At 50.1% G+C, this 21,802-nt stretch overlaps 1 protein-coding gene across 1 annotated transcript; it reads left to right on the top strand.

Moving 5' to 3' along the window:
• The first annotated feature begins 12,995 nt into the window (after window positions 1–12,995).
• Window positions 12,996–19,298, top strand: cbx4 (chromobox homolog 4 (Pc class homolog, Drosophila)). The gene is made up of 5 exons (XM_057014790.1): window positions 12,996–13,321; window positions 13,422–13,465; window positions 14,039–14,104; window positions 15,724–15,790; window positions 16,632–19,298. Exons 1-5 carry the CDS (start codon window positions 13,253–13,255, stop codon window positions 18,018–18,020), a joined length of 1,635 nt encoding a protein of 544 aa, XP_056870770.1. The 5' UTR covers window positions 12,996–13,252; the 3' UTR covers window positions 18,021–19,298.
• Window positions 19,299–21,802: the final 2,504 nt, after the last annotated feature.

The following is a 21,802-nucleotide window of genomic DNA, read 5'->3' as shown; positions in this document are numbered from 1 at the left end:
CCGGCGCTGGCATCATGGCCCCTGTGTTTCTCCTGCACGAATGCGTCTCCGATAATACGCCAGGGACAAGGAGCTTAGCAGTGACAGCCCCAAATCCCTCTTTCCTCCGCACTGATTTCTGGATTAGGGAGGGGAGATTTCCACACCTCTGATTTGTATTGTGTTCCGGGGCTCAGGCATCTTTTCACGCATCTTTTTCTTATGCGGCGCTCCTGGAAATGGGAGCGTTCCCCTGTTTCCACAGTTTTTTAACCAAATTTGGACGGGCTCAAACACGACGGTGGCGTGATCGCAGGCGTGATCGCGGCGCGGCCTTTCCAGGGGGATAATCGGGACATCAAAATAGAAAGAATCTGCATCTTTTTATTCCTTTTCCCTTCGAATGTGAGCGGCACCTCTGCAAAAGCAACAAGGGCAGATTTGGATGCTGGAATGTTTGCATTCCGAGGTGATTAAAAAAACCTCCTCTTCATTCTTCCTCTCACTCCTCCTCTCCCTCGCTCCTATCGTCCAGGACCCGCCTCACATCCTCCGTCAGTCGCTGCCCAGCGTTGTTTTGACTTTCCAGGTTCCGCATTCCTGCGCAGCATTCCGACCTGCCGCCTGGACTGCTGGAAGAATTTGAGGCCTGTGATGAAACGCTCATATTTCTGACACACACACCCACACACACAGGATGTGGTGTCATAAATTTATGGAGGGGGGGGCTGGGGCTTTTTATTACCTCTGAACAAAGGTTTATTCTCTCTTTCTGCGGGTGAATTGGTTCACTACTCGGTTATAAAACATGTGAAAATTTTTGATTTGCCGTCAAATATTGAGACATCAGTGTGTTTCACACACATGTGAGGCACCAAAGTGATTAAAATCTTCACCCCAAACTGAAAATAGCCTTGTGGTTGCTACAGTGTGTGTGTGTGTGTGTGTGTGTGTGTATGTGTGCTCATTATGGAAAAATACATCAATTTTGTGCTTGGATAAATAAACAAGTTTGGTTTCTGTATGGATCTAGAACAGACATACATGCTAGCATGATCTCTCTCTGTCTCTCTCTCTCTCTCTCTCTCTCTCTCTCTCTCTCTCTCTCTCGCACACACACACACACTTATGCACAGACATACCAGTTGGCAGTAGGTGATAATTGTGTTGGGCCTCAGGGCAAAAAAAACGCAGCAAAGACAGAAGAACTGAGTGTTTTGTGTCTGTCAGCACTATGAAAACAAAATTACGCAGCTGTGTTACAGTTGGAAGAGACAAAGTACCCGCTTCATTAATGCAGAAATAATGACTCCGATATGTAACGTGGTAAAATGCCTGGTATTTTGTTCTGGCCTTGTTTATGCTCCGTGGCGGCGGGTCCCGGAAGACGGCGCTTTCACGATTGTAGAAGCGTGGCTAATTGCTAATTAGGCTGCTGTGGCAACAGACAGCAGTGTGAGGTGATGCCACAGTGGCGGCGGGGGCAGAGGAACCGCTAAAGAAGGTTCCGAAAGGGCGTTCTGACGCCTGCTGCGTGTGTGTCGCAGAGCAGGGGGGACTCTTCAGAGGAGTGTTGAGCCGCGTCAACCTTTTCATGCATCGTTCATCCCAAGACGGCTAATGTGCTACGCACGCGTTCACCCGGCCCTTTTGGTGCCACTCGGCCGCGATACTCAGCAGGAAACATCTGTGGAAAATTGATTAGAAAAAAATATTGGGTGTTTGAACGACGTCCTGGTGGAGTCTAAAACACTCAAAATTACACCTCAGATTTGTGGATCATCAATGTGTGTGTGTGTGTGTGTGTGTGTGTGTGAGAGAGAGAGAGAGAGAGAGAGAGAAGAATGCTGTGGACTTCAAAGCAAGATGTGTCACAAATAACCAGTCGGGCTGGAATCAAAGAAACTGACATTAAAGTCAACAGAGATGAATTGTTGTTGTTCTTAGATCTGCTCCCAACTCCACAAGCGCGTGCACGTGCGCACACAGAGATGAGGCCGATGTGCCTGCGGTCGAGGCCTGGGCCTGCCTCCTGGTTAAAACCGACATGGGGGAGTTGCCGGTCAGAGTTCCTGTTTGATCCCAATGAAGAGAAAAGAAAATTCTGTCACTTTGAGTCTTTCGCCTGTTTTTGTACAGTAACCCATGAAGTGTCCAGCTTTCTGCTCCTTCCTCTGATAAACATGCGCATGTAGCCAGAAGATGAATTACAGCCTCGTAAGATTGGGGATTTTCTTCTTCTCTGGTGTCTCGCTGCTGTGCCAGATCAGATCAGAGTGTTGTGATTTTTCAGTAACAGTGTGTCAGATTCTATTTATTCATTTATTTTCTATATGCAGAGACTTAAATGCCTCCTTCTAAAGTGCACACAGAGTCTAAACAAGAAGAAAAAAGCAGTATTGTTCTTAAAACACACATCTGTAACAATCACATCCAAAAATAACAGAGGAATTTTACTCACTGTGCTAATGTGTGCTAATTTACAGGCAACAGTTTAGCATTTTTTTGAATAAATCTGCCAGCTTAAGCAGTAATTCTCCTTGTGTTCCACATTTGCAAGTGTGTGTGTGTGTGTGTGTGTGTGTGTGTGTGTGTGTACACATATGAACTGTTGATTGTGTGAATGGTGGCTGATGTGAACCTGCACCCCAGCCTCATTAGGACTGCCTGTGTTGCCATGGTTGTCTATTAGAGCAGCAGAGATTAAAGAACGATTTACATGTGAAAGAGAGAGAGAGAGTGAGAGACAGAGAGAGAGAGAGGGAGAGAGTGAGAGAGGGAGAGAGAGAGAGCGCACTTCACTCAACTCAGTCAGAATAGACAAATGTTAAGAGAAGCTTTGACCAACACTTTAAACACGACTCTGTGTGTGTGTGTGTGTGTGTGTGTGTGTCCATCCTTGCAAGATGACACACCTTGTAATTGCAGCCTTGTTTGTGCTCTGTCTCGCTCTGTTGCCATGTTTCCTTCTCTATTTTTAGTATCAAATTAAGAGGAGAACGTCTGGCTCGGGCCTCCTTTTTTTCCCTTTCAATCATTACACACGACTGCAAACGTGTCGATGGTCAAAACGCCGGAGGAAAAGTGGCGCTTTTTTCCATTTTTAGTCGCCGCGCTGGCCCCAGGAACCGACCTCTGGCTGTATCTGCGCTGCGTTTGTGAGCGAGGGACAGGTGGAAGCTTTGCATATTGCATGTAGGTCAACATCTGGCGCCTGTTCCACAGAGACAGGTCCCCCAACCAGGACCGAAGGGACACCGAAGAGGACGTCGTTGCAGCCTAATCCGTAGATGGGTCGCACGTTTGACTCGCAGCATGTCACGGAGCAAAGCCGAGCCAGGAGGAAGCAGCGGCGCTGACTCAGGGCTTGGTCCAGAGCCTGGCGGCGTCCAGAAGGCCTCGCGTGATCTCTGACACTCTGGCAGAACTGAGTCACAAAATCTGAATTATTTTCCAGATCCCTCCTCCAGGACAACTAGGAGAGGCTCTATGAATATCAATGTGTGTCAGAGGGGAGGGAGGGGAATCAAAGGCTCCCCCAAATCCCTTCCTGATAAACCGGGAGAGGAAGAGCCGTGATTACATGCATGGTTTTTCACAGGGCTCCCCCAAATCTCATTTTCTCGAGTGCATTTTAATGGGATCCTCGCGCTCACCTCAGCCGCTGGATGGTGCCGAGGGGGCCGATGAGTCTTCGGCTCGGGCAAATCCTTAATGCGGCGCTGGGAGTTCTTGTTTACCATCGAACGCCAGCGGATGCCGACCTTCCCGACCCCTCCAGGCCCGCCGCCCGCCGCGTATATCACTGTCACTAACGTCCGCCAGCGAAGGAACTCGTGGGAGACGGATGAGACGAGGCGACAGAGAGGGACTCGAAGTCGACCTGGGCCGGTTTTGATGGAAGAGGTCGGCCCACCGGGGGGCGGGGGGGAAGGGGGGGGACGACTCAGACGTGACAGGGATCAAGACGAATATAAGCTTGTGTATAAGCTAGTGTGACAAAGAAATGACCGTTTATACGTCCCAGCGCTCCCAGAGATGGTCGGAACTGGCCTCTCCACGCCAGCGCGACGTCTCCGCTGCGAAATCCAAGACGCCGTCATCGACCCCCCGACCCCTCTCTGTCCGTCTCCGTGTTTATCGCTGATGGAGATGACCAGATCGCACGCTGGGGACTGTTTAATTAGGCGCTCTCCCCCCACGTGCGCGCCAATAACCCGGCTGATGCGATCATTCATGTGGTCATTTGGATCAATACCCTCAACACAAACGCTGTCAAGCTCTGGGGTCGCACCGGCGTCGGGTTTTACAGCATCGTTACACTATTTGCGATCAATCTGCAGCTCAAATGATGGTTTTTATGAGACTGAGGGAGGGCGTAACCGAAGAATAAACCACGTAAAATCGCACTCATGCTGCTGCCTCCACGTTTGTTTTCACAACGAATGTCTCAAACGCGTGCGAGGTCCTTGCGGCCGTGAAGCGTGCAAATTTGTTCGCAGGCTGGAAACCTTCAAGGCCCGCTCGCAGAGGCGTGAAGGAAACGGGCACTAGAAACGGCCCCGCCGCTTTGAAGCCAAAAATAAACAAGACAACAAGTGTGTGTTTTCCTGGATTTTTCAAAGGCTGTCAAAACCTCCGTATGTCAAACCTACCGTAGTTCTTCCTCCAGGTTTGAATGCCTGCACGGGGGGTGGGGGGTGGGGGGGGTTGGCTCTCTTTGATCGCAACAGAACTTGTTATTCCAAGATTTGTTGCTACCAGTATCAAACTGGGTGGGTGCTGGGGTACTCCTCGGCTTAAAAAAGGCTGTATTTTTATGGGCTTGTTGTTGCTAATGTTCACCACAACATTCTCCCTAACGATCATTGCTGGGAGCAAAATGATTGCGGCCTTGTTTTGAATGACCCAGCGTGTCTGAAAACAGAGAATTAAATCACCGATAGCAGCATAACGAGCAAAATCCTGTGTTTGATTGCTTTAGCTAAGCAGCGAACATTAGCAACAACACGGCCGTAAAACTGGATGAACTTCTGTATTCAATGTCAGAAATTATAAACTGGAATAACTAAATATACTAGCAGACTCTTGTTTGTTAACACAGAAAAAAGCCAAGCCATTATTGTTTTCAGTATTGGGCCAGGAATGCCATGCTAATGAAGTTAGCCATTTTGCTACAACAATCGAACAGTATGAATTGCATTTGCTTTCTCTCCGTTTCTGATGATAAATCATGCTTAGAAGAGTGCCTGCGGTCAAAAAAGACAGAATTTAAAATGTAAGAGTTGTGTTTTGTTTTCAGGATGCTCATTTTTGTCTGATATTGACTTCATTCAAATCAATGTGCAAAAACTACAGCTGAATACAGGCAGCAAAAAACAGTAACGCATTAGAAACAAAGTTCTATCTCTAAATCTTCACAACACTCAAGTTCGGCTGTATAGTTAGCAGAAAAACGCACATCCCGTGTGTGTGTGTGTGTGTGTGTGTGTGTGTGTGTGCGTGCGTGTGTGTGTGTGTGTGTGTGTGTTTGTAAGTGTGAGAAGTCAAAATCAGCCAGAAGACAGAAAGGTGTGAGTGTGAAAATAGTTACCGTACTGTGCTCACGCTTGCAAGTGTAAGATTGATATCGCACATCCCAGCTCTCTCCCCGAAAGACACACGCTGCTACACAGACCCGTGTGTGTGTGTGTGTGTGTGTGTGTGTGTGTGTGTGTGTGCGTGTGCGTGCATGCGCGAGATGGGGAAAACCTGTGATGTCTTCCATTACTTCGTTTCCCATTGTGCCTGTGGTGTGTTTAAATTCCCATACTGACACATTACATGCGAAGGTGCGAAGAGCGAAGCGCCAAAATAACACTTGCTCCTCGTTTGCCGCGTTGCAGCTTGTGCTTTTTGTTTGTTTGGGGCGTCGTCTTTGTGGTAAAAAGGTTGCTAATCGCCAGGCTTACAGAGGTTTGCCGGGATGGACCCGACCGTGGTCGCGCAGAGAAAAAAACGCAGCTCTCGCTTTGATCCCGGCAACTTTGGACGAGCTTCATCCTGACGGGGAGGAGGGGGGGGGGGGCTTTCCAGAACCAGACGTGAGGAAGACAAGCTTCCTTTGGTCACTGAGGGAACGAAGATGACACAAAATTGTCGCGAGCGGCTAATTCAGCGTCCGTCCCCCAGCATCTGCAGCCCTGCTGGAGGCCTCACGGCTGCACAGGTGCTGCTGGGATGATTAAGTGGGTTTTGCCATCAGTGCTTCACCTGTCCACCCACCTCATCCCTGACGAAGAGTTGAGAGGGGCGTGAGTCACTGAGCTCCATCACCAGCTCCGACTGACAGTGTGTAAACGCGCCAGACCTCCCCTCATCTTTGAAATCCGTCTCTCTTCTCCCTCCGCGGGGTTTTTCTGGATTTATCTCGGTGAGTTCTCGCCTCCCGTCATCCTCCCATCCCTTCCCGCACGGCCGTCTGCTCTGGAGAGGAAATAAAACCCAGCTGCATTCCTCCGTCCAACAATTCCCGTCTGCTCTGCCCAGTAGGTGACTGCTGTCCAATCCATAAGTCATGATAACAACCATCTTCCTCCCACGTGCACGCTAGGCGATGGAAGACCTCCTCCTCTCCGGGAGCGTGATGTCAGACGTCTGCTGTTTGACAAGGAAAACAGGCTGGTGTGTGTTTAAGTGTGTGTGGGGGCCTCAGAGGCACCGTTCCCTACGTAAGCGTGCATGAAATACACATCCACGGATACAAGCTACCAATGAGGCCGCCGCCAAACTGGTGCAGGAGTGAGCCTTGAAATATTTATGTTTTAACACAGTTTCAAGTTCCATCCATTCGGTTTTGCCAGACCTCCAGTCTAATTTGGCCCCCCATTATTTAGGCCCGCTCCTCAAAAGGCCCGCTCCTCCTATCATGGTGCGCGTTATTGATTTGCCATTATGTCGTACGGAGGAGAAAAATCCATGACGCTCCCTTTAAATAACCATCACATAACGACAAGAGAGATACATCACGGAGAAACCGTATCGAATTGGAACACGTGGGACAGGAGGTGTAAGCGGAGCGATCCTCCCTGCGTCTGACAAAGACAGAGCTGCTGAATTAAGCTGTGTGTGTGTGTGTGTGTGTGTGTGTGTGTGTTCTTGTATACATAATATAGTGAGGGCCAGAGTACGCATTTTGTGCACCGAGTGAGGACATTTTTGGAGAGTGAGGACATTATGCCTTGTTGAGGTTAGAATTGGGTTTGGGTTAAGGGTAGAATGGTAGAGGGGTAGAGGGGTAGAGGGGTAGAGGTCAGGGGCATTAGCTGTGGTGTAAGGGCCAGGATCCGTGACTAGGGAATGGATTATGTCTATGAAAGTTCTAACAAAGATAGAAGTAAGGCAGTGTGTATGTGTGTGTGTGTGTGTGGGGGGGGCATTATTCTGGGTAAATGTCATTAAATGTGAGCTGACAACTGATTAGAGTTAAAAATTATATCATGTTTAAATCAGCCTACAAATGAAAGCCTCATCACTTACCTGTATGTCTCATTGGGTGTTACTGGTAAATGTCTCCTTTTATTAAAAATAAACACTGTGTTTTTACTGCTCGTTAACACTATTGTTTATGCATTTCACATAGATTTCATCAGGAAATGTGTTTACAGCAGGTTAAATGACACACAGGATGTGGTATTAAAACCTTGTTCAACCTGTTTGTTGCCTTTAAAGCGACGTTTGCCATCAAAAAATAAATGAGCTCCTTCCTTCACTTGTACAGGTGATACAACCATTTTGGAGACGATGCTTCCTGTCCCCCGTCACATGACTGTGACCACATCAGGACGTCCCTTATGAGTTGCTAGTTGAGGTCATTCATGAAGCTAGATAAGGTCAAGTTAAGGTCATTCAAATCGTTACAATAATATAGTTCAGGGACAAAGTGTGTGTGAGTGTTTACATGGAATTCCAGACTAATGCAGGTTGAGCGACACCTGCCCGGGGCAGAGACGAGGGGGGGCAACATTACAGGACACGGTGCAAAACAAAAGCCCGTCTGTGCAGCTCTGTGCAGGAAGTGGCCCTGCGTCGCGCTGCAGCACCTGCAACACACACCGAGTTCCTGTGCTGATGGCGTGATGCGCGTCCCCCTGGGGGGGAGGGGGGGGGAGTTTGACGAGTGACAGCGTGCTGCTATCTCTGCCAGACTGGCCTCGGGCCCTGGCTGCAGTCGATGCTGCAGCCAGGGCCCGAGACTGAGAAAGAGCAGAAGTTTATAAGAATGTGCGACGGCTCTGCTGGTATCGCGCTGTCGTTAGCACTTCGAGCGGCCGCCGCCTTCTTTTGCCTCGGTTATCTGAATTTAGCACAAATCTTAAATCCATGTTGTGCTCCGCTCTCAAGTAAAGAGAGCTGGCTTTATCTCTCCGCTCCTCCTCCCAGGCCCCCTCTCTCTGCTCCCCACACAGACAATCCGAACCTCCCACCCCCCCCGAATTGAATTATATGATAAAAAGAGAGCGGCGGCGAGGTGAACGCCTACACTCCTGAATTTCCATATAGATGGATGCCAACATTAAACTTGTCTGTCTGCGAACTCACTGTCCATTTTCTCCTCTCATTACAGGCTGATGGAGGTTTGGCCGCTTCATCAACAACATGAACCTGCTGATGTTTTTAAAACACCTCCAGGGTCATTTGGCTGCCTCTGACCCCCATAAAGAGGTGGCTGTTCCTCCCTGCGCAGCCTCACGAAATGTCCCCTTAATGATGGGGAAATGGGAAGACATCTCCCCGTCAGTGCTTCCGGGCGTACATGTAAATTAAAACGCAATTAACAACAGGCAAATAAGCCTATTCCCCGGAGAGGAGGAGGAGGAGAGGCAGAGGAAGGAGGCTCTCAGGATAAGGGCCCGCGTCACTCATCATTAGCGTAGCATTAGGCTGAAGGCGGCTAAATGCGAGCGCGGCTTCGCGGCCGCGTTTGCAGCGTCGGCTGTAGTGTGGGGTCCGTCCGCTTGCGTCGGGGAAATATCCGCACAAACAGTCGGAGGATTATCCAGCCATTGTTCTCCACGCACAACCCCTCCATTGTGGCCACCCGCCCACCCCCCCCACACAAAGCTGTGGAATATATGTCATTTATGGCTGTGAATAAATGCCGGCAGCTCGGGGAAGGCGCTCCTGCATCACCCCGCGCGCCTCCCGACGGCTCCGTGCTGCAGGGGGGAGTCCTTGCATTCAGCCGCATTGTGACCGGAATTCCGCCGCACCACCTCCTCCATCCTCCTCTGGCCTTGGCCCTCACTCACCCCCTCCCCCTCCCCGCCCCCGCAACCCAATCCTTCCCTCCCTCCCCACCGCTGCAGTTGCGCTCCTGGGTTGCTGAAGGGGGATCAATGAGGGGAGCATGTGGTGGTGGTGGGTTTGGAGGTGTTGGTGTTGGTGGGGGGGGGCGAACCCCACACGATGGCAGCCTCGGAGGAACGGAGGGGAGTGAGAGGGGAAAGGAGAGGTGGGGGCAAGCGAAGCCCACCATAGCAGAGGAGCCCCCCCTCTCTGCAGACCTGTCGCTGCGGTGCAACAATGGCCATGACAATGACACTGGGGGGCAGAATTTCCGCCACGCACCTCCCCTTACACCTCCTCGTGCCCCCCCCTTCTCCTCCTCAGCGCATTAAAATCAGCAAGACGAACGGCCTCCTAATGGCTTTCATTTGTTACGATTATCATAATTAAACACGTGTCAGGGGCGCACAAAGGGAGATTTCTGCAAGTACCTGAAACGCCCCCCCCCCCCCCACACACACACACACACACACACTGTTGTCTGTCGTGGCAGAATAATTAGCCGTCCTGCGTTCGTGTTTACAGCAGTTGAGGGTCTTCCAGTTTTGTCCTTGCGGTGAGATTCTGCCTCCTGTTTCCAGAGAGGACATGAACTTTCATCCCCGTGTGTCTGCGCGCAGGACCCCCCCCCCCCCACAATCTCCCCGTTTGATAGTGGAGCTTAATGGCCGCCCGCTGAGCGCCGTGAGAATGGCTGTAGGGCCCTCTTAACATTTTTGTAACTGCCCCCTCCCTCCTTCTCCTCTCCACTCTCTCCCTGCATCCTGGCCCTTCAACCGGTCCGATCTTTTATTCCCGGTCCTGTGAAGGAATGAATCAGATGTTCTGCCATGTTTTCCCCTCCTCTCCCTCTTCTCTTCTTTCCAGCACACCTTTTATCCCCCCTTGTACCGTGCATCAATCACACTGTTCCCAAGCCCCCCCCCCTTCTGTTTTTCTGCCCGTCTTGAGTCCCTCAGTTGGCACTCCGTGGCACCGTGGGTGGCGGGTGCCAAAGAAGGGAGGCCTCCCGGGTTTCCACCATTTTGTTGAAGGATCCATGCTGGTGATCCAGTTGTTTGTTTCCTCCAAACCGGAGAGATCACGTCTGAAACTAATTTCCCAACACCACACATTATCCTCCACACAAAAAATCCAAAACAAAATATGTTCCACACACTCCGAAGCCGCACGCACCTCCCCAAACTAGTGAACTAGGGAAATTAGTTGGAATGTCTGGATCAAAAATCCATTTATGTGGTGAAATTGTGCCAAAAAGGAGGAAAGAGGGTTTCTGGAAAAGTTGGCGCCACAGGTTAGATAAAAAAATAAAAAAAACAACTGACGGGCTGACCCTGAGTTTATCCTTGTGTTCCAGATAACGAGCCCGTTTGACCTTGACAGGCTGCGCCAAGGACTAAATACACGGCGACAGGTTTGGGCCAAAGCACACAAAAAGCGTCGAAAACAGGGCTGAAACTTTGGGACGGAGGAGAAGACGAGGGCGGCTTCCAGAAAAGTGTTTGTTGTTGGCAAAATAGCTGCTGAAATGCAGGAAAGGCGCACGAGGTCGAACGCGGCGCAGTTCGGAGACCGACAGATCTGATCCTTAATGTTTTAAATTCATTTACTAGTCGTGTCCCCCCCCCCCCCCCTCCTTTCGACCTTGTTTTTATCTGCAGGTCGGAGCTCCACGAGGGGGGAAATGTAATGTAGGAAGTCCCCAGTGAACAAAAAAAGGGACTCAACCTCACCTGAGCGCAGTGTGCGCAGCCCTGATCGGCGCCGCCGCAGTGATTAAAACGGGCACAGAGGAGCTTGTGCGGGGGTCGAAATCACCCCTGTCTGACCACGGACGCGCACACCACGCCGAGATTTAAAACATTGAAATATCAAAAGCGATCGAGTCTGGTAATTGTGATCCACCCAGTCTGCGCTGTTGCCTGGGGGTTGTGATGAACAAAAATAGACGTGAAGGCGACGGTTTCACCTATCATTGAATTTAAGCCGGTGTTGGTTTTATATTGAAGATACTTTTCGGGATGGATCCCGAATTATTATAATTTTATCCAGCTGGGATCAGATCCCGCGTGTGGATTTTGAAGGATCTCTGTCTTGACGCAAACTCTGGGCGTCATCGCCACAAGATGATGCATAATTTGTGTTTTGGGTACCTGCTCAGTAAAGCTGAGCAGAGCGTCAACCTCTAATCACGCATTGTGCTTCAGAATCTCGTCGATCTGTTCGTTTTCCAGGATGTCGGATTCCATCTGATCCAGTCAGATAGATCGAATAAAGGCTGCGATGCGCGTTTTATCAAGACTTTGCCACAAACTTGGATTGCTCTCTCTCTCTCTCCCTCTCGCTGTCTCTCTCTCATTTCATGCTGTTGCTAGGGAAGCAGGGCGTATGCGCTCCCCGGCCGCGGCTGAAGGGCACGGAGGGGGGGAAATCGCCAATTTGTCGAAAAGGGAGAGCTCTGCTCGAGCTTATTTGCCACAGACAATGTCCTCAGACCCGTATGTGCCAGATGCAAGACAAAAAGTGAAGAATTATCAGGCGTAAAACGCGCTTTTGCTTCATTACCTTATATGGCAAGGCTGAGATATATCGTGCCTGTATTTAATAGGCTGGCCGCTGCCGCTCTGCTAAGAGGCTTCATTTTAACCCTTCTGCTGCTGAATTATTTTTAGAGCAAGGCAAAGATCGGTTTTTGACGCCTTTATAGGGTTTTCGCCGCAAAAAACAAACCATTCCGCGTCTTTTATGACAACTGTTTGCGCACGTCCCGCACAATTACTCTTGTGACGCACGGGGCCGTTAATTGTGGCGCATCTCCAATTAAGCGCCTATAAATCCAGACTGTCTAATTTGTTTAAAGGATGGCATTCAGTGCAGAGCGGACCGCTTTCTGCTTTGGGTTTGAAATTCAAGGGACCAGGACAAGGAACGAATAAACGCCCGAACGAGAGGCATGTGCTGCCGGTACCGTGCAGGCGGGGTGGGCGGTGAACGGGAGCGCCCCGGCACCGAAGGAGTTGAGCACGGCAAAGTTGCCACAGGTAGTCAGAAAGCTGCACGCTAACAATATCAAATGCGGCGTCGAATTAATGGCAGTTGAGCCCAGAGGACGCGGCAGCGGTTTGACGACCGTGACCTACATTCACACAGTTTGGGGATCGAAGTCCTCAGAACTGTTTGCAACAACAGAACAAATACATGAATAAGCGCCAAGACGACAAGGGGAAGTGTGTTTAGAGTCTTTGTTGATGAAGAACTCTTGGTTCCGTCTGCAGTGGAAGGTTGCTGCCCATCAATTAATGAGGCTATTATAACCACCTTCGTGCATGGGGTCAGCCGCTGTCTCTGCATTGAGCAACAGACCCAAGGGTCACTTATGTATATATTCCAGCTGTACAACACGTTATTAAGCCTGGTGGTTCTGCGGTTCTGTGCAACGACACACGAACCACACCTGATCAAAGTATTTTTTTTGTTCAAGTCTTTATCTATTGTTTTTCTCCAGAGCTGTTTGGAGAGCTCCGCCCAACTTTGCAGAATCAAACCGACAGAAACGATTTTAATATGAACCCGTCGGGGTGTAATTTGCTGTGACGGTATCACGGTCGATGATTTGAATTTCAAGACATCCCTCTGTTGTCCAATACGCACGGGATAAACTCCAACCTCCATGCAAGGTCTCCTCCTCCCCCTCCCCTCCTGACGTCACGGAGCCGAAGCTTTAGCACGAAAAGAGCCTCTCACAGCCCCACTACTGTGTGTCAGAACTGTGGGCTGAGGGAAGGAGGGAGAGAGAGAGGTGGAGGGAATACACTTGGATTTGGATACAACTGGAAAACTACCAAGCACGCACTGCACGCACCGAGCGGAAAAACACATCGACGGCGCGTCGCCAGCATTCCCCCCCCACCCCACACACCGCCCCGGCGATCGGATTCGGACGAGAATGGAGCTCCCCGCCGCCGGAGAGCACGTCTTTGCGGTTGAGGGCATCGAAAAGAAGCGCATCCGCAAGGTAACTGCGAGGGGGAGCGTGCTCTGCAGAAACGCGCCCCAGACGTTGAAAATGCTGGCGCCTGACGCGAGCCTCACCATTTTTCCCTCCACTGTTACAGGGCAAGGTAGAGTACCTGGTCAAGTGGCGCGGCTGGTCTCCCAAGTAAGTGGCAATGCAACATTTCCAGGCGACTTTAGAATGGGGGGGGGGGCGGCAAAAACGAGAGCAAATGCTTAAAATGGTATTCGTCGCGCACGCTAGTGTATGTATGCGTGCGCGCGCGCGTGTGTGTAAAAAAAAAAAAAGGTATGTGTTTCAGTGTATCCGCGGATGCCTTCACTAATTTATGCGAGGGAAGGGGGGAGGCACAGGCACGTAATCCCGTTTTAATTATTTCAGCGCTGCCAACGAATTTACGAGACAGTGGTGCTAAAATGGCCGACTGTACGTTACTGCCAGGGAGCTGCACAGCACGCAGTCAATATGTGACAGATTCCTTTTTTTGTTGTTGTTGTTCCGCAGTTGCATGTCTCGGTGCATTTGTTGACAGGGACGATGGCGAGCTGTCAACCCAATCGCGCATTTGGACGCAAATCCGGCGCACCGGCTGCACAGTTACGGTGCAGGAATGTGCCTGAGATCGCCTGAAACCTGTTCGCCGTTGGGAACCAACGGACCAAAAAATAAAATACAAATAAATGAGGTTCGTGACGTTGTTCATTTTGTTGTTTACAGGTACAACACATGGGAGCCAGAGGAAAACATTCTGGACCCGCGTCTGCTGGTGGCGTTTCAACACAGGTGAGAAAGATGTGAACTTCGGCCGAGGCCGCGCATCCTCCAGCTCAGCCATGGCCATATATGGGCATGGGAGGAGGGGCCGTAGACTTACGCTATGGCTGATCCACCCCGCCCCCCTCCCCACGGGACTGTCTCCTGGGGATGTGCTAGTGGGAAGTCATGGTAAATCATAGCAATAGACAGCTCGGACAGGAGGAAATGAGCGTGGATGGATGTAAGTGGTTGTTTTATTGTGCGATTTCCTCGTGCACGGGGACTCTGGAGCTTAAATCTGACCCAGTTCTGCCGAAGTCGTCGCCTTGTTTGGACAAAAAGTGCAAGCTGTAGCTGTGAAATTAGGAAACAAAGTCATCAGCAATTTCATTCAGGTGTCACCCTGGCCGCATTTTTCAGTTCTTTTATTCTTCTCTTTGATGACTGAACCGTGAATCTCCGTCTCAGGTCAGACGTGCATGTAAAATTACTAGAAATGCACAAACAGCTGCCTGAAAGGTTGGGATGTTAATGAATACAAATGGTGCTGTCAGTTTTTGGCATGTGCACGAGCTGCCCCCCCCCCCCCACACCACCACCACCACCCCGAGGCCCGCGAGATCTGCTCTCTCTGTAGGCCGTCACCATCAGGCCGCTCATGGGAGGAAAGGAATTCACATTTCTGAAAAGGCTAATTGACATGCACTGCTCACCAGCATTTCCAGTGGACCGCTCTCATATTCCCCCACAGCCTGCCACCCTGCCTGGATATATATACGTGTGTGTGTGTGTGTGTGTGTGTGTGTGTGTGTGAGGGAGAGAGTGAGAGTGTCTGCCTCTGTGCTGATGGTCATGGAGCGCTGCTTCTGTGCTCTGTGTATGGATTCCTCTCCACTCCCAGAGGATGGGGGAGGGGATTCGACACGGGAGGCTGTAATTGCCAAATCTTTTGTGAATAGGGGTCACCCCAGTTGGATGATGTTCGAGGCATCGCCTTGTTAAAACGCAGCCTGGTTAATGTTACAGTTTCCTGGCGACTCTGACAGTCAGAACATCTGTAGCAGGAGGCCAGCAGGGTCGAAACCGACCTTCACCCGCTGCCAGTTATTTATGAGCCGATGATGAGTCAAGGTTTATATCAGGGAGCAATATTTCACACACCGCCCAGATTAGTCCCGTCAGTAACGACAACGGCGCGCTTCACGCTCCGCTCCGTCTGTTCCAGCCCTTACAGGAGAGACAAACGTTGCTAGTCTGATATTTATTGGGATCCCAGAAGTCCTCCAGTCTTCACAATCCCATTTCATCCCCACCTCCTGACCCTAATTAGAGATGGGGTGTAAGGAGAGGAAGGGCGTGCTTAAGGAGGGAGGACGTTTGAAAGAAAGGCAGAGATTTCCCCCTCTATCCCTTTAATTGAATTTCTCCAGGATAATGAGAATATGGAACGGGCCGATTACCACGGAGAGCTATGCAAATGAGGACCACAATGCTTTGCAGCGGGTCACACTTGGGTATTCATTAGTCCTTGAAATTAAGAACCTGCATTTGACCTTGAATAGGTAGAAGAAAACAAAAAAAATGTTTGGATATCAAATGAGAGGTGCTTCACTGAAGGTTAATAATTTGAGCTTCTGTTTTTCCAGGGAGAGACAGGAGCAGCTGGTGGGATATCGCAAACGTGGACCAAAACCAAAACATCTCTTACTGCAGGTAATTATTGTCATCCTCGCCGCCGATTCTGGTCTGTGACAGACAGGGTGTAGGAGACAAAGAGTGGGAGCTGTTCCACAGCTGGATTATTTTGCTATGCTCATCACGACATGGTGTCTGTTGCCCGAGGTTACATAAGCACCGCGTGAGTGCACGCGTTTTTATCTGCATATTCATTATTTCTTTATGCAAAGCAGCTAGCATGCTAAAAACATCCAGCCGTGCTTCTTTTTGGCCTGTGGTGAATCAGGGGCACGACCTTAAATGGTTCCCGGTGCTAGAATAGATGGCTGAAAGGACCACATGTGCTCTGACAGTCTGAGCTCAGGCCTTTGCTGAGTGTCACTCTAAATGTGGTCATATATTTTGAGGAACTCTGAGCCAATTGTTATGCAGCGTCACTCTTTAAGAGGCCCTGGGCTCTGCCGGAGTCACACGTGTCCAGCGATCAGGGTGGAGCGTGACATGTCTGATGGCACTTCTCTGACCTGGGGTCATAGCCGGCGAGTCTCAAGCGTTCCGCTGCAGTGCCTTTCTGACGGCCAAGGAGATGTGGGTGGGACAAACTGTGCAGGTGGGGGAGGGTGCTTGGATGGTTTATTTCCATTTTGGACACAGCATCGCGTAAACATATATATGCGGTTTCTATTTCTAGCTCAGGCCCTTTAGTTAGCAACCTGACCACTAAAAATTGAATCATTAGTTGTGCTTTTACTGTGAAAGAATGTTCCTGGTCCTAAACACAGAGAAATGGTGGACGGCTGCAATTCTTTACACTGAATGTCGCTGCACATAGTACAATGCTTGATGCTAAACTTGGTGTCTTGTCTCTTTCTTCAAGGTGCCCTCGTTCGCCAGGCGATCGAGTATCCCCGCGGGTTTGGAGGAAACTTGTCAGGAGGCAGATGATAACGCCAAGGCCGATCCCATGGAGGTCCAGCGCCCCCAACCTCAGCAGTATCAGCTGAACAGCAAGAAGCACCACCAGTACCAGCCGAGCAACCAAGAGGTCCCTACAGACCAGCAAATGAACGGGAAGAAGAAGCTCATCTACCAGCTCAACAGCAAGAAGCACCACCACTATGAGCCTGACCTAAATATGTACGAGGCTCAGGGTTCAAGGCTCAAAGAGGTGGTCAAAGTTCAGGAGTCCGGCAGCAAACCGGCCAATCCAGGTTGGAACTTGCCACTGGCCCTGCAGCAGAAATGGGTCCGCGACAAGGAAACGGGGTGTTTGAGCAAAGTCAAAGAGTCGGCGGTGGAGGCGAGGAAGCCATCCGTGAAAGACGCTGAGAGCGAACGTGCCCTCAAACCCAACTCGAAAGATGCAAGCTTACCCAGCTCCATCAGCAGCAAAATGAAGATAATCAAGAACAAAAACAAGAATGGACGGATTGTTATTGTCATGAGCAAATATATGGATAACAACAAGGTCCACGGAGCAAAAGCTAAGCACGGGGAAACGTCGAGTGACATGAAAGCCCAAAGCACCAAACCACCAGAGAACAATCCAGCGCACTCAACCAAAATTGTGGAGTATCCGGAGAACGGTATTCCTAAAGAGCTCTGCAGTGCCAGGACCCTTCCTGTGGCGGAGCATCCCATGAAATGTCCTCCTAAAGACAGGCATTTTTCCAAACCCTCACCCAGCACAGCAGAGGAATATAACACCGAGGTGGCCCGTGGTCAGGCTGATTTACCAGATGATTTACCCCTTCAGCTAACCGCTAGCTCCCCTGTGACCTCGTGGGCTCCTGACACCAACATCCCCACCCCGACGTCTCTCGACCACATCAGGATCCCGGCCTTCCCCAAAGACCGTAAGCGGAAGCTGTCGGATCCCGTGGACCACAGGAGTGTTTCTAAAGCCTACCTGACCTCCAGGAGCCTCAGCGTGCCCAGCACCGCGTTCACGCCGCCTCAGGACACACCCATGGACCTCCACTGTAGCGGCCGGCGCCACAGCAGCGCCTGTGAGACTGTTGATTCTGGCGGCCAGGAGGAACCGATGGATCTCAGCTTCCCAAAGACTAAGAAGCCGGCAGAGCCGGAGGTCCCGTTGGCGCCCCCGCCGGCGGTCGAAACTGCGCCGCCGGACTCTGGAGATGCACAGAAATCTGTGGAAAAAGCAGCCGTTAAAAAAATCTCCCCTTTTATGGGAAACATCATAATCACCGACATTACGACCAACAGTCTCACCGTCACCTTCAAGGAATACGTCTCCTTTTGAGAGGCGGAAACGTTGGCCTCGCCGCTGCCGATCGGACAATCCTGTAAATATGTGAATATGTAAACAATTCAGAATTTTGTATATGTGAAAATTTATAATTTATCATTCAAATTCAATATGTTTGTTATAACATTTTATACTGTATGATACCGTAGACCAGGAGGTGCCCTCGAGGAGAACTCTGGTGGACTTACCTCCCCCCCCCCAACATTTTATTTGTCACATGGAGTTTAATACGATACTTATGCTGTTGTTTCCAACCTGTACCAAACTTATAACCTGAGAATTATGAAGGTTTATACATATTTTTTATGGATATTATCAATAATTCCGGTCCCAGCGGAACATTAGGAGGGTGCGCGAGCATTCACTGGTTGAAAAATCCAATCAAGCACTTAATACCAGTTCAGTTCTTGGTCTCAGTACTTGTGGAAATGAGAGATTGTTTCTGACTCATTTTGCTGTTCCCACAGGTTGTTCCTCCTTTATTTTATAGGTCGATGAAATGTGAACAGGCAACTGAGAGATGCACTTTGATCGTGTCAGCGACCTTTAGGGCGTGATGGTCCTTGTATAGATATTCTGCGAGATGCATCGGAGCTGTAAATGAAAACGCTTTTGCAAATCATAATCTACTGCGCGCCGCATCCGTCGGCGTGCACGTGGCACGTACTCGTCCCAGCACATGGCCGCGATGAACTTGCCCGCATTTCTTTGGTCGGGCCTTTCCTAATTCCCCCCTGAACTGCAATATTTGTCTCATTCTATCATGGAGGCTGAATGGGTCACCTGGGGACATCGATACGCTACTGCTATCAGCTGCATAACGTGCTAGCGGGGTCGTTCACGTGCGTGCGGATGAGCTGGGCGGCGTGTGCAGCTGTCTACACTGGGGCTGTTGTGATGATGCTGCTGAGAAATCCTCCGTCAGAGCCGTTGGATGTAACCTACATTTGAGTCTAAATTGCCTTCTGTGCACGTTAAATGCAAAAACCAGTGAGAATGCTATAAGAGTGTGTATTTATTGACCTTTCATGTGTGTGAACAACGCTGAGAGATGCTCTCCGCATTTGAAGCCGTTTTCTTTGGGTCGGGGTTTCTTTTGCCTCCTTTCTTTGATTTTGTGCAGTATTTCTGCAGCACTCCGTTCAAACTCCAAACATTTGTGATAAAATATCTTTGGCCGGCCTGTGGAGGTCAACTCTGGGTTACTGGATGCTTTGTTTCACAATAAAGACCTCTGACATGATGCACTGATATACAGAGTGCAGATACACACGCTCGTGCATTGCTGTTTGTCTTTTTCTGGGCCGGTCTGGTCGTCTCCGGTGTCCTCGGTGGTCCCGAAGCCATCGGGCCCACACAGAGAAAGAATGGAACATTAAACGCTGCAAACACTAACTCGGTTGTGAACCGTGCAGAAAAAAAACAGATCGCGTTGCATAATCACAAATGATCCTGCACAAAGGGCCTTGTGTATTGCGTAACTGCACCACTCACTCGCATTAAAGTGCTACCCCTGCATTATTTTCCTCTCATAGCTTGACCCACGAATGGAATGTAAACACGCAACATGAGCGCAGGAGGGGGGGAGGGGGGGGGAGCAATTGTATAACGTGCATTTGATCTCTGAGTCCAAGTATGTGGCCGCCATCGGGGTCACAAGATCCAGAACAATGCGCCGTTTTGGCGTTTCAATATGAAGTGCCTTCGAGGGCTCGGTGACATTTACAGAACAGGAAGTAAACAGATGAGAAGTGTTTGGTTTTTTTAATGTCAGAGAATAGATGAGTCACCATGACACAGCATTATGACAGCAGGAAACATCCCCGAGTTCAGATTAGCGTGTATGTGCTAGTGTGCATGTGTGTGTTTCTTTTAGCATATGTGGGGGTCCTTGTTTGGGGTGTCAGGTCAAAATGTATGGAATTTATTTCAATTTTGGAGTGAAGATTTAAGGGTGAAGTACAATAAAGCCTAAGATTAAGTGTAAATATGCTGGATTGAGTCAGTGTAAAGGCCCAGCAATGATCCGTGCGTGTGCGTGTGCGTGTGTGTGTGTGTGTGTTTAGAGTGAGTTCCCTATCAAAGAATGTTGACAAGGACACAAAAAGAATAAAGAAGTCGACAGAGTGACTCACAGCCGGCGGCTGGCTCCTCAGATTGAATCAGAAACCTTCTCTTTGTTGCACCAGCTCAGCTGATTGCAGCCTTTACACTATTATACCACTGATTCCTCCCCCCTGAACCCCCCTGAGATTTGGATTTGGCTCTCAAAAAGCAAAGAACCATGAAACTCAAAGGTCTTCAAGGCCAAACAGTAAAAAAGGCCACAGCAAAATCGACCTGTGCGTTTCCTTTTTACTTTCCTCCCGTTTTTCTGTTGCCTCGGCGACCGGACAGTTTATTGCCTAATATGGACAGAAGCTGCAGCCGGTCGTGGAGCCACATCTGTCACTACCGGGCCCCTTTAATCAGCCTCTCTGTAACGAAACCGGCAGATGTGATGACCCGATGGTTGAAAACCGAAGCATGTATCTGATCATCACGCACCGAAATATGCGAGTCACGCACCGGCAGGAAACTTAAGCACGGCCTGTGTGTGTGTGTGTGTGTGTGTTGTGTGTGTGTGTGTGTGTTGTGTGTGTGTGTGTGTGGTGTGTGTGTGTGTGTGTGTGTGTGTGTGTGTGTGTGTGTGCGTGTATTTATAGACCAAGTGTGATGTTTCACATTCCCTCTTTATCATCGTACCCAGCAGCACCGCCTGAACAGTCTCGGTTTCATCTCCGCATGCGGTGCAGCCCCGCCGGGTCAGACTCTAGAGATGGAGGCCTGAACCAGACCCACTAAGTTCGGAGCTGGTTCTGTTGTTATTATCTATCACGTCAATGCAAGACTCGTGTCAGATTGTCCTATACTCTAGGCTGGATGTCCGTCTGTGCGCGATTCTAAAGCAACTCTGTGTCGTTTAGGCGACAGAAAGTGCTGCCAAACCTCCAAACCCAAAATAGTTCTTGTGTGAGAAATGAGAGCCGGTGAGGTGGATCACACTGCTGCATATGATGCCTCCTAATTCAAACCAGCACTTAAATAGACCGAGGAATGACTCGCGGGTCAGCGCCTCACAGTTTACGTGTTTTATTTTATTTTCCAATGTCTGGACCACCTTCTGGGCTAAAAGATCATTTGAAATGTCGCAGTTCGGCGGAGCAGCGCGCCGCGTTTGCGCAGAAACCAAAGAAGAAGAGCCAGTCTCCCTCTGCTCCCGCCGGGCAGCAGCGCACAGTCACGTCGCCATTGCGGCTCCCGCAACACTCGCTTTAACCACGGCTCTGCAGACCAAATATGGAGAGGAGCGCAGCGCCGCGTCCTCCGTGCGTGTGAGCACGCAAACGGTGCAGCGCTGAGCCATTCCTGCACCGACAGGAAATGTCGGTCCGTGCTATCAAAATGGTGGTTCATATTTCGACGCCAGCCAAACGCATCCCGCGTTCGGGGAGCGCCCACCTATGTCTGCTGCGCGGGGAGGAATTATTTAGTGTGTGTGTGTATGTGTGTGTGTGTTTGGGGGGGGGGGGGCAAATGGGGTTGATTTTCTTAAAACAAGCCAAAGAGAGAATGTCGAGGCTGCAGAGCTGCGGGCATCATTCGCGGGAAACATCTGCAGCAGCCTCGCGTCTCTGCACTCGCATCCGTTTAAAAGCCCCAATATTGCCTTTAAAAGTGGGTATAAATGTCGTCCTTTACCTGGACAGCACATGGCGCAGCGCACCCGCGCGTGC

Source organism: Takifugu flavidus, chromosome 18 (assembly GCF_003711565.1).
Source record: "Takifugu flavidus isolate HTHZ2018 chromosome 18, ASM371156v2, whole genome shotgun sequence".
In the NCBI taxonomy this organism is placed as follows: Eukaryota; Metazoa; Chordata; class Actinopteri; order Tetraodontiformes; family Tetraodontidae; genus Takifugu; species Takifugu flavidus.
The sequence above is the reverse complement of the archived record's forward strand: the minus strand, read 5'-3'. Positions and strand labels throughout refer to the sequence as shown.

Coding starts and splice junctions, on each gene's coding strand:
- cbx4 (XM_057014790.1), top strand. CDS start 13,253: ATGGAGCTCCCCGCCGCCGGAGAGCACGTCTTTGCGGTTGAGGGCATC. Junction 13,466..14,038: donor TGGCGCGGCTGGTCTCCCAA/GTAAGTGGCAAT, acceptor TGTTGTTTACAG/GTACAACACATGGGAGCCAG. Junction 14,105..15,723: donor CTGGTGGCGTTTCAACACAG/GTGAGAAAGATG, acceptor CTGTTTTTCCAG/GGAGAGACAGGAGCAGCTGG.